The sequence below is a fragment of the Sinocyclocheilus grahami genome, unplaced genomic scaffold, assembly GCF_001515645.1.
Source record: "Sinocyclocheilus grahami isolate Dianchi unplaced genomic scaffold, SAMN03320097.WGS_v1.1 scaffold112.1, whole genome shotgun sequence".
Lineage (NCBI taxonomy): Eukaryota > Metazoa > Chordata > Actinopteri > Cypriniformes > Cyprinidae > Sinocyclocheilus > Sinocyclocheilus grahami.
This window is the reverse complement of record NW_015505291.1, coordinates 327,609-338,712: the sequence shown is the minus strand read 5'-3', so window position 1 is coordinate 338,712 and position 11,104 is coordinate 327,609. Positions and strand designations below refer to the sequence as shown.

The following is an 11,104-nucleotide window of genomic DNA, read 5'->3' as shown; positions in this document are numbered from 1 at the left end:
TGTGGGGGGGGGGGGGGGGGGCATGTTTGATGTCACCTCACAATCTAGAGATTATGTGAGTTTCGCCCACATCAGGAATTGGATTTTAAAGTGGGTTAACTGAGTTTGGCATTATGGATTAATTGCACAATGATGCTCGTGTGAAGACAAAACAAGAGTGACTGGAAAGAAGAGCGAATGAAAAGAAAACAGCACGTGGGCTATTAATAATGGTCCTGAGTTTAGAAGAAAATAATGAGTTTATTGTATGTGTACAAAGTACAATGGTTAAAAGAACTGGGAAAGTGAAAGGACAGCGTGTAAAAACTAATTTATTGACAGCATTTTATGGATGGCTATCTCAGAGTATCACACTGTGACAGTGTTATGCATTTTCGTTACTCACATTTTAAGAAATGTAACTAGAAAAAAACAGCTGAAAATTAAAAATCAACAAAAAAGCACAGGAAGAATTAAAAATGCCAAAAATAGAAGAGGAATAAAATGCAATTTTTTTTTTCGAAGTTGCAAACTAAGAATATTGGAATCTTTTACAAGAAATAGGCTATTTCGGTCTTTATATTTCAAAACGTCATGCTTAATTCCATGTTATTGGCTATTCTTTGTAGCTACTTGTCAAATTGACTAGCAATTTCTGAGTGAAAACTATTGAAGTTAATTTTTCCAGTGTAGTTATCATTCCTTTTGGGTGGGTTTTAAATCAGCTTTGGGCAGAAAATTTGTCTGGGACCTGGCAACCCTGATCACTGCCCACCTGGCAATAGCAACAACATTTGCACGTGACATAGAGAACCCTAAAGGTCACAAGGTTAGAATTCTGAAAACCATGCCATACCTTACCATGAATTTGAGGGGCACTTACACCAAGACTGGCAGCATGCAATGTAATGCAATGCAACATTCGGAAGGTTTACATTTCACAGCATCTTTAGCATCATCAAATTAAATATACTAGAGCCAAACTGCAGTCTAAAATAAATAAACCAAGTTTCGGCTAAACACGACAGGACAAACGATGAGTGGAGCTGCATCATTACGAAGACTTATGATATGCATCCATAAAGCAGAGCTCCGGTCACACGTACACCGACCACATACCGCTGCGCTTACGAATAACGGAGATGCGCAAATTCAGTGCATTCTGCCATCCTGCCTTCATAGGCTACTATGTCATCTCGCAACGCTATTGGTGCTAACAATAGGTGTCGTATACTGGCCTGATGGCTGTAATGCTGACAAAAGCTTGTTTAAGTGAAGATAAAGAAAAGACGTGCGTCACTGTCTGTCCTTCTGAGACCCAGCCAAAAAAAAAAAGAAAGAAAAAAAAAGTGTTTAGGACAAACAAACATACTACAATACATGTATATTATTGAATTATTTTAGCCTATTAAAATGATTGAAAACGATTAAAATGATTTTTAATAAGCACATATTATTTACATCCAAAAACAAAATAAAATACATAAAAATAAGCATATTAAATATGTATTCAACTAATATACATTTTTTTAAATATTAAAATATTTTAGCATTACATTATATTGATATACTATTAATGCACCACATTGTATTAATATTATAATACAGGCCACACCCCCATGATGTGCACTTCGACACCCTCAACTCGCTTTAATGTGTTCTCAGACAACACTAAACACTAAACATATGTCTACTGATAACTTAATTGGTGGCTTTTATCAGAGCATTACATCTTTAAAAGCAGCACCTTTCCCATCCTGCCAAACGTCAATGACCGTCAGGTTATTTCAACACATAAAATGCCCAGAAGAGTGTTGTGCATTAACTCAGCTCTATAAAGTGCATTTTACAAGCAGTAGTGAGGAATTAAGATACTTATCAAGTGTGTGATAAAAGACAGCCAGACCAGAGTAGTTTAATTCATTACATTTAAGCTTAAAGACTTAACGATCCCATGTTTGACTGAAATTTTTGATTTTTTTTTAAACCTGACAATCTTGACAGCCATGGCATTTGCTTCAAAGTATGGAAAAGAGCAGCTTGGACATTTTGAATAATTTGTTATACAACATTTAAGAAAGTAACATAGGTTTAGAAAGACTTGTGTATATGTTAATGATAATTTACATTTTAATTTACATTTTTGACTTAACTATTCTTAGTTTTATGTGATACAATTTTGTGCAATCAATTTTGTGGATAGGACTCATTTTTGCCAAATTTTTTAATTCACATGCTGGTTACAATTGCTGTGCAAAAATGACAAACTTTTAGGCTACTTGCCAATTAAATAGAAACATCTTTTAAAACCAGAAAACCTGTTTTAAACCCATGCTTAACAATGGCCAATAGCCATTGTTTACAAAGAAATAAAATCAAATTTAGGAAAATTTGTTTTAAAACCATTTTCTAAAGCAATTAATAAAAACCTTTCTGTGCATCAACAGCAATGACTATATTATAAACAACACATCCTTAGAAGTCACTACTGTGACTATTTTCAGGTGTAAATTTGAAATAATTAGGTTAAACAGCATCTGAACTGATTGATTTGAACAAACCTGAACCCACTCGACTTCGCTTGCATGTGAAGACCCTCAACATCACCCACAGGTATGTTTGGGTTATACCGAGCAAAAAGAAATGCATGTGGGCTGCAGGAATGCAGGCTGTTCTATCTCTCCTGGACTGCTTACAGCATTAAAGCTGACAACCGCAAAGAGCCCTTTCAGAGTATAACTATCTAAAGGCCTTCTGGAAAACCCAGAGTGGTCCGGAGAGAAGGTCCAGCCATCACATATCCAAATAAACAAACCGGGCCAAGGTCACAAGATTTCACCATTGATACTGCTGAACTGTGGGCAATGTTGTTAGTATTTCTGTGAAGTCTCTCCAGATGGTGCCCTAAAAGAGTTTAGTTTTAAAACGTCAAAATGATAGGTGCTCTTGTAGAGACAGACAAGCAGAAAAAAACATCATCAAAACTGTCCCTGACTCATTCCTGAAAGCTGGTATCTCCAAGATCAGACCTGAGCAGAGAGGAGCACCTGCATAAGGGCCCATGCCATATCAGAAAACCACATCAGACTAAGTCCTGGGCCGTGGAGTCACAGAACAGCCCAGATCGTCAACATCTGCACAGGCTTTGGGAATGTGAGGCTTCTGTGACATTTGTCTGCTGTGGTGGATTCTAGAAGGTCAGGAAAGAACATTGCAAATTGGGAATGACACAGCAGAGGTTTTTGTTTGCTAAGAGGAGTTAAAAAGTAGGGCAATAAACAAAAAACAAAGCAAGTCTATGGGAAGTTCTAGGCTGTTTTATCGTCCAAAAGGTGAAAAGTGAGTTAAATCAAATATGCAACAGCAAAAGTGTTGCTTACCTTAGCAAATATCACTAATAATGCTTTTGGAAGTATATGGATCAAAATTTTGGGGTCATTCATTTATTTATTTTTTTTTAAGAAAAGAGCACTTTTATTCAGCAAGAATGCATTAAATTGATCAAAAGTGACAGTAAAGACATTTATAGTGTTACAAAACATTCCATTTCAAATAAATGCTGTTCTTTTCAACTTTCTATTCATCAAAGGATTGTGAAGAAATTGTATCACGGTTTCCAAAAAATTTGACATTTTCAACACTATACAATAATTGTTTCAACGACAATAATAATGACGTTTTTTTAAGCAGCAAATAAGCATATGATTTCTTTTTGTGTTTCTGAACACTGGAGTAATGACTGCTGAATATTCAGCTTTGACATCACAGAATAAATTACATTTTAAAATGCATTCAAATCAAAACAGTTACTTTAAACTGTAATATTATTTCACAATACTAAAATGTTTTTAATGCCAATTCTGTCATGAAACTCTAGATGGCACAGGCTTATGGTTCTTTAATGCAAACTGATGATATTCCCAGCATTAAACTATCTGGCCCAAGCTGATTGGTTCATGTTGCAAACACAGCCAATAAGCTTGCTGCTTTACATTTGAATGGCTGGTTAGCATCCACTAGAGCATTTTGTAGCACACTTTCAGAGTTCCTCTGAAACCCTCCACCTCCCCCAGCTCCACCTGTACAGATCTGCTACGGGTTATTATATATGCTACTTGTGCAGCAGCAGTATATTCACAGCACCATATCTGCGCATGTAATGGCAGTATCAAGTTCCTGTACTTGCGTTGCAGCAGTAATCTACAACAACAGCAATAACCAACAGCAGCAGCAGTTCAGCAGCAGCATAGCAGATCTATTCCACCAAGACCAAATACATTAACATTGTCATGATACAACTGCATTTTTGATCAAATAAATGCAGCCTTGGTGTGCATAAAAGACAATTCAATTCAAGTGTGCAAAAAAGAAAATTCCTTCAAAAACATAAAAAAATCTTAACAACCCCAAACATTTGAATGGTTGTGTATTAGAACAAAGAAGTTTGGAAAAAAATCTATAGAAACACAAAAATGCATGCAGATGAAAAACATTACATAACTGAGATCCATATGATCTTTAATTATTAATCACTTCAAAACCCAATGACATTAAGGCTTGCATTAGAGTGATTTCACACAAAATCAATACTTGATTTATAAAGATGAAGGCGCTCTGGTGAATGTCTAATGCAGAATTTACATTAAATGTTAAACCCTAAAATACTTTTCCATTCTTCAAAAAAGGGCAATGACTTGGATATCTAAAAAGACTTCATTTTTGGGATCTATGCCTTGTGACAACAGGGGTCTGAGAAGAGTTTGGATCCAGAATAAGGGTCTTGTTTAATATAATCTTGCTGTAAAATAACTTGTAGGAAATGCATTTGATATGCAGCCTAGATCTGTTACACGGGTAAAAGAAACTTCTCATTACTTGCCAAAGACCCATTCACTTCCTGTTCAAGATAAAATTATTTGATGTTGCATTCAAAATAGTTGGAAAATAACCAGCACCTGATATAAAACGCACTGGACAGCACTGATCTGCCCATCTGTATAACATTCTTCCATGAGAAACTCTCTCCCACACACACACACACACACACACACACATTGAGCTTAACAAAGTGCACAATGTACAGTATTTTCAGTGTTTTGATGAACTACTTTATCAGGAATGCAATGTTTCCATAACACCTTTTCCAGGTGCAGTTACAATGTCGCCTGCAAACGCAGGAAATACAGTAAGAGTACAGTTGTTTAAAACACCTCATGAGAAGCCATGTTGGCCTATAATCAGCCTGATTTGCCTTGCACCCCATGTTGAGTTGGGTGAAAGTACAGTGGCTGAAATATTGCTGCGTTTGTGGATTTGACACACTGTGGCCCTAGAAAATTTGATAAAAACTATGAACACAAAATACAATTCACTCTTCAACGTTCATCCACAACCTGCACTCTCTCCATAACCCTGTGTGAAGAGCTTCTTCTAGATCGGTCTTTTCCTTGTTTTATTTCTCTTCTCCATTACTGCGGATCTTGTATCTCTCCAGGAACTCGGCGTGCTTCTGTCTCAAGATCTCCTGCTGCTTCTTGAAGCCGTTCACTCTGAGGAAAATCCGAAAGCAGCATGATCAAATACAATTTTTTCAATTTCTGAAGAAAATATTAATGTGCTATCCCATGCAAAACTCGCTGTCATTATGCAAGATCATGGTTTACCAAATGAGAGGTCTTGAGGGAACTGCAGGAGGTTGATGAAAAGCTAATAATTATATATCAAATGTAAAATCGAAATAAACAGGGCTGCACAATAATCTATCTTAGTGCAATTATGAATCAAAGGCTGTAGTCTGATGTGCTGTGTGTTTCACAGTGAAGCGCAGCACTGTGTTCAGTGCACATACGAGCAACTAATGATCCAGTGTTTTCAGCATCTCAGAGTTCACTCCATCTCTGCATGTTCTGAGAGTTTAACATTCATCTGGGAAGGCAATGTGCAATAGGTTTTCTTTATTTACACATTTGCAAGAATATAATGTAATGCACAGCTAGCCATGGGTTATCCCTTACAATGAGAATGTAATATTGACTGAAACACTATCACAATTAAAAAGAGTTCTGTCTGGATCATTATTATCAAAATGATTGACACTTAGCATAGAGTTTGGATTGGGAGTATGGTTCTGTTCTGGGCAAAAACTCCCTGCCCATCCATGCAGCCTGTCATGAATGAGCAGGGAGAGCAGCAATAATCCCCTTACGATAAACAGAACAGACCAAAGCAGATATCATTAATGTTCTTAAAGATATTTAAGTGTAACAACATTATTCATGATAAAATGAGTCTGATTCAACAAGGAAAGCCAGAAAGCCAAGTCCTGACTGTGGCAAAAGGAGGAGTTGGGGATGGAGGAGGGTAATTTGCTCCTGAGCAAGCGATAAAGCTGCTGAATAATACTGAATAGGCCTTATATAGGTAGATGTGGATCAGCTGAGAATTAGCCGATGAAAGCTTGACTCATGTGATCTGCCAGAACTAACGTTATACACTTGATTTTGATGCACATGATTTTGACCTTTGAGCTTACAAAGTCAAAATAAAACAGTAAAAAATTAATAAATAACTAATCTATTTACTTGCACATCATGTGACCATTAACTGAAATATTGAAATATTAACTTAAAATCTCAGGGAGTACTTCAAGTAAATATTTTACATTTACGGGGGTTTGGCTGACAAAAAAAATTGGGGTTTCTTGTTACTTGTCCAAAGTCTGATTTATAATATTTCAGTCCCACAATACAGTGCCATCATGCAATTTAGCATTATCCTAAATACCATTTTTTTCCCCTCAAAATTTCTGCCTTTATCCAAAGCAGATGCTTTTTATCCAAAGTGACTTACAAATGACATTTACCTTTAAGTACTTAAACCTCATTAGGGGGCTGACTGAGTTGCTAATAAAGAACAAATTCATAAAGGCTGTCAAATAACATGAGATGAATCTATAATCATCTTACTTTATCTCTCCTTTACATGTTAACAATTTATCCTCTAACGATTTCAAACGCTACAGCTTTTGTATTCAAAACCTCAGATGTGCCTCCAGAGGCGACACGCGTAACTTCAAAGCGTTCCCCACCTGGCTCTTTCTTTGGATGTGTTGTAGATCTCATTGATGACTCGATCCTTCTCATCCATGAAGTTATAATGGACCTCTTCCAGTTTCCTGCATGACAGACCAGCCCAGGGGTCAAAGGTGAACAGATTTACTGCCAACATATATATTTGGAGGGGTGAACAGACATCCACGACGTGCTCGATAACTTTAGGGTCGCATTTAAAAGGGCACACGGGCACTGACAGGCAATAAAACATTTGATAATTTTCAAAACATTTTAAGTGCACTTCTGCTACGCGTCAAGCGAGCAGTGTCTGTTTATAGAAGATACTTAATCTCAGTCGCCTGAAATCAAGGTGTAAAAACATTTAGCTGATACTGGAAAGCATAACTAAACATCAGGGATTAAGGGAAACCAGTGAACACGCTCTACTGGGGTTTGTCTGGCTCTGGGACAGATTAAATGCATTTCAAAAACAAAACATCATTATCACGTACTCATCAGAAAACCGATGCTGGAACAAAAGAAAACATTTTGCACTGTGTTTGCACAAAACACTCACTTATCAGCGCAGCATCATTCCGTGTGTTGAAAAATATTAGGATGGAACGCTGTGCATGTTGATGTCAATACTATGTATTAAAGCTTACCTGAACCCAAAGTAATGTACGGAGATACTGAGTAGCATGGTTAGCACACAGTAGCCCACCAAACGCATGTTACGTTTCTTGCTCTTTTCCCGCTCCTCAACCGTGTTCTCCTGAGGTTGGGCCTGTCTGAACTGCTCCCAGTAACGCATGCTCTCTGCAGCCTCCGCACTGACAAACAGAGAGACAAACACTGGTATTTCAGCCTTTTGTAACATGATTCTTAAATAAAAATCTCTCTCAAAAAAAAGTTCCAAAAGGGGGTTTTAGCAGTGTTCCCATAGAAGAACCATTTAGGTTCCAAAAAGAGCCTTTCAGTGAACATTTCTTAAAAGAACTTAGTGTGCAGACAAAGATTCCACTTTTAGGAATCTTTTATACACTGGAATGGTTCTATCTATGGATGTTAAAGGTTCTTCATGGAACCAATAATGCCAATAAAAAAGCTTTATTTTTAAGTGTGTAACACATATACCCAAAATTATCAGTCAACATCACGTGTCTCTTTAAAAATATTTCTGTGTATTATTCAACAAAAATTGTTTTCTTATTATTATCTCAAACTGTACAAACATTCTTTTAAAATGGCAGAATATTAATATCAACCAGATAGATTATTACACATTCTGAAAAAATGTGACTGGTGCTTGTCTGTGCAAATCTTGTCACCATGATGATAGGATGCTCTGAGTGGTTGCTAGGGCGTGGCTATGCAGTATGTTGCTATGCAGTTGCTAAGGTGTTCTGAGAGGCTTTCAGCATGTTTCTATGGTGTTCTGACTCTGAGTGGTTGTTATGGAGTTGCCAGAGCCGCTGAGAAACAGAGTTGCGACACTCCCATAGGCTTCCATAGGAACTGAGGAATGCGGAAGTAAAGCATGTCATGGAGCCAATAGTTCCAAACAACCAATTGTTCCAGTATTGAAGCCCATTCATTTCAGTGCTTCTCAAGCACACTCGCCAGAAAGTTGAGGAAATTACAGCAGTTTTTTTTTAACGCATTAGTTTACCTCTCGGACATCTGGCCAGTAGTTGTATTTTATTAAAAGCATTATAGTTAATGTTTAGTTTTAGATAATAGGCAGTTATACTATATTTGCAGTTAGATAACATGAGAAACACCTTAATAGCGATCATAACCAGATGCTAGTTGTCATATTTTTAAGTTTTTAGTCTTTTTGCAATCTTTCTCTCCCTGTAGGAAGTTGAATGAGTTTCAGTGAAGACTGCCCATTCAAGGAATGCAAGAAAGAGTTTCCCTGAACGCAGTTGGATGCCTTGTGTTTTTTTAAATGTTATTTTAATTGGGTTAAATTCCATATTTTTAACATTCACTTATATTGTCTTCTTACATAAATGTCATAAAATAATACTGGGATGGGAGTAATTAATCTTTTTAAATTCAACATTTAAAAAAACGCAAAACGTATAAACATTGAGTGTTTGATAATGTCTAAATATACAATGCAAAACATAAAATAAATAAATAAATAAGTTATTATGACCAGTAAAACTCTTTACAGCAACTAGAGTAGAGCTAAATATATGTAGGATATATTTATTAAACAGCCATAAGGGCATCTAGTGGTTAAACCATGGCATTACATAGGAATATTATTTTTCTGGCCACCAAAGGTCTCTAATTTGCCTCTTTGCACTGGAATTTAAAAACATTTTCTCTATTTTAACCATAAATACTACGCTAATTGTAATATAAATAATAAGCATATTAAAAAAAATATTAATGCTGTCTCTTCATCACTCCCCAGAATAAAATGCGATTGTAAAACATAGTCAGCGTAGTTATAAATACACAATCAATGCACATGATGTGTTAATAATCACTAGAAATTGCTGCAAATATAGTGAAACTGCTGTCTATCCTTCTTAAACCCATTCAAACATATTGACAGCGCGGAATTGTTTGGAACTATTGAGAGCTCAGTTGCTAAAATGTTCTGAGAGGCTTTCAGCATGTTGCTATGCAGTTGCAAAGGTGTTCTGACTCTGAGTGGTTGCTATGCAGTTGTTTAAGCATTCTGAGAGGCTTGACTCTGAGTTGCTAGGGCATTGCTATGCAGATGTTAAAATGTTTTGAGAGTCTTTCAGCATGTTGCTATGCTGTTGCTATGGAGTTGTTAAAGTGTTCTGAGATGCTTTTAGCATGTTGCTATAGAGTTACTAGGGTGTTCTGAGTGGTTGCTAGGTCAGTTTTAGTTAGTTTCTGCTGACTTGTTCCTCATTTTTGACAGGATAAAATTAATGAAATTTCCGTTTTTTTAAAGGCCACTGGTTTCTACAGTATATATGCCAATATTATAACCTTCATGTTAGTGTAAGATGCCCACTTATACTAATTCAGTAAAATCCCATTTAATAACATCAGGTTGGTTGATTATGGAGTTAACAGTCACCTGGGGCTGTTGGTGGAGCTAGAGGATCTGAAGGCCGGACCTGCAGTGTACGGGTACCTCAGCCTGAGGTCATAATCTTGCCTGGACCCTTCTCTGCTTAGCACCCTGTATGCCTCGTTCAGCTGCACAAACTGACTGTGCAGACCGGGATTGGATGGGTCACTGTCAGGGTGCAACTGAAGATGAGAAGATGCCCATTTTTGTTCATATCAAACCAATGAAATTACACTTGTATATACATTTAGCAATTTAAACAATTCAAAGAACATGACGTGCACCTGCACAAAAATATTTAGTATCCTTAATGAATTGAATTCATAAAAACATACTGAAAAAACACAAAATTATGCATTAGAGAAGAAATTCTCTCCAGAAGAAATTCCAGATGCCACCCAATCTAAATATTCCCTCACAGTTTAATAGTAATGACTTTATGAATTTCTTCACTGATAAAATAGATAACATCAGAAATACAATAACAACTGTAGATTCTACAGCGTATAATACTTCAGCTTCATTCATCGCACCAAAAGATAAACTGCAGTGCTTTACAACTATAGGACAGGAAGAGCTAAATAAACTTATCACTGCATCTAAACCAACAACATGCCTGTTAGATCCTGTACCCACTAAATTACTGAAAGAGCTGTTACCTGTAGCAGAAGAACCTCTTCTCAATATTATTAACTCGTCGTTGTCTTTAGGTCACGTCCCAAAACCATTCAAGCTGCCGGTTATTAAGCCTCTTATTAAGAAACCACAACTAGATCCTAGTGAACTGGCAAATTTCAGACCCATTTCAAATCTTCCGTTTATGTCTACAATTTTTGAAAAAGCTGTGTCTGCTCAATTGCGCTCCTTCCTGCAACAAAATGATCTCTGTGAAGAATTTCAGTCAGGCTTCAGGCCCCACCATAGCACAGAAACTGCACTTGTTAAAATAACAAATGACTTGCTTCTTGCGTCAGACCAAGGCTGCATCTCATTACTAGTTTTA

The 11,104-nt window shown here is 36.7% G+C and overlaps 1 protein-coding gene across 2 annotated transcripts in view; it reads right to left on the bottom strand.

Annotated features, from left to right (window-relative positions):
• Window positions 1–4,481: 4,481 nt before the first annotated feature.
• The window catches only part of dnajc4 (DnaJ (Hsp40) homolog, subfamily C, member 4), a 10,228-nt gene continuing 3,605 nt past the window's right edge, over window positions 4,482–11,104 (bottom strand). For both annotated transcript variants that reach the window (XM_016277444.1, XM_016277445.1), the window contains exons 5-8: window positions 10,108–10,283; window positions 7,697–7,864; window positions 7,067–7,153; window positions 4,482–5,528 (exon numbers count right to left, since the gene is read on the bottom strand). In XM_016277444.1, coding sequence (XP_016132930.1) covers window positions 5,432–5,528; window positions 7,067–7,153; window positions 7,697–7,864; window positions 10,108–10,283 — 528 coding nt within the window. In that variant the 3' untranslated portion in view covers window positions 4,482–5,431. The remainder of the gene's footprint in view (window positions 5,529–7,066; window positions 7,154–7,696; window positions 7,865–10,107; window positions 10,284–11,104) is intronic.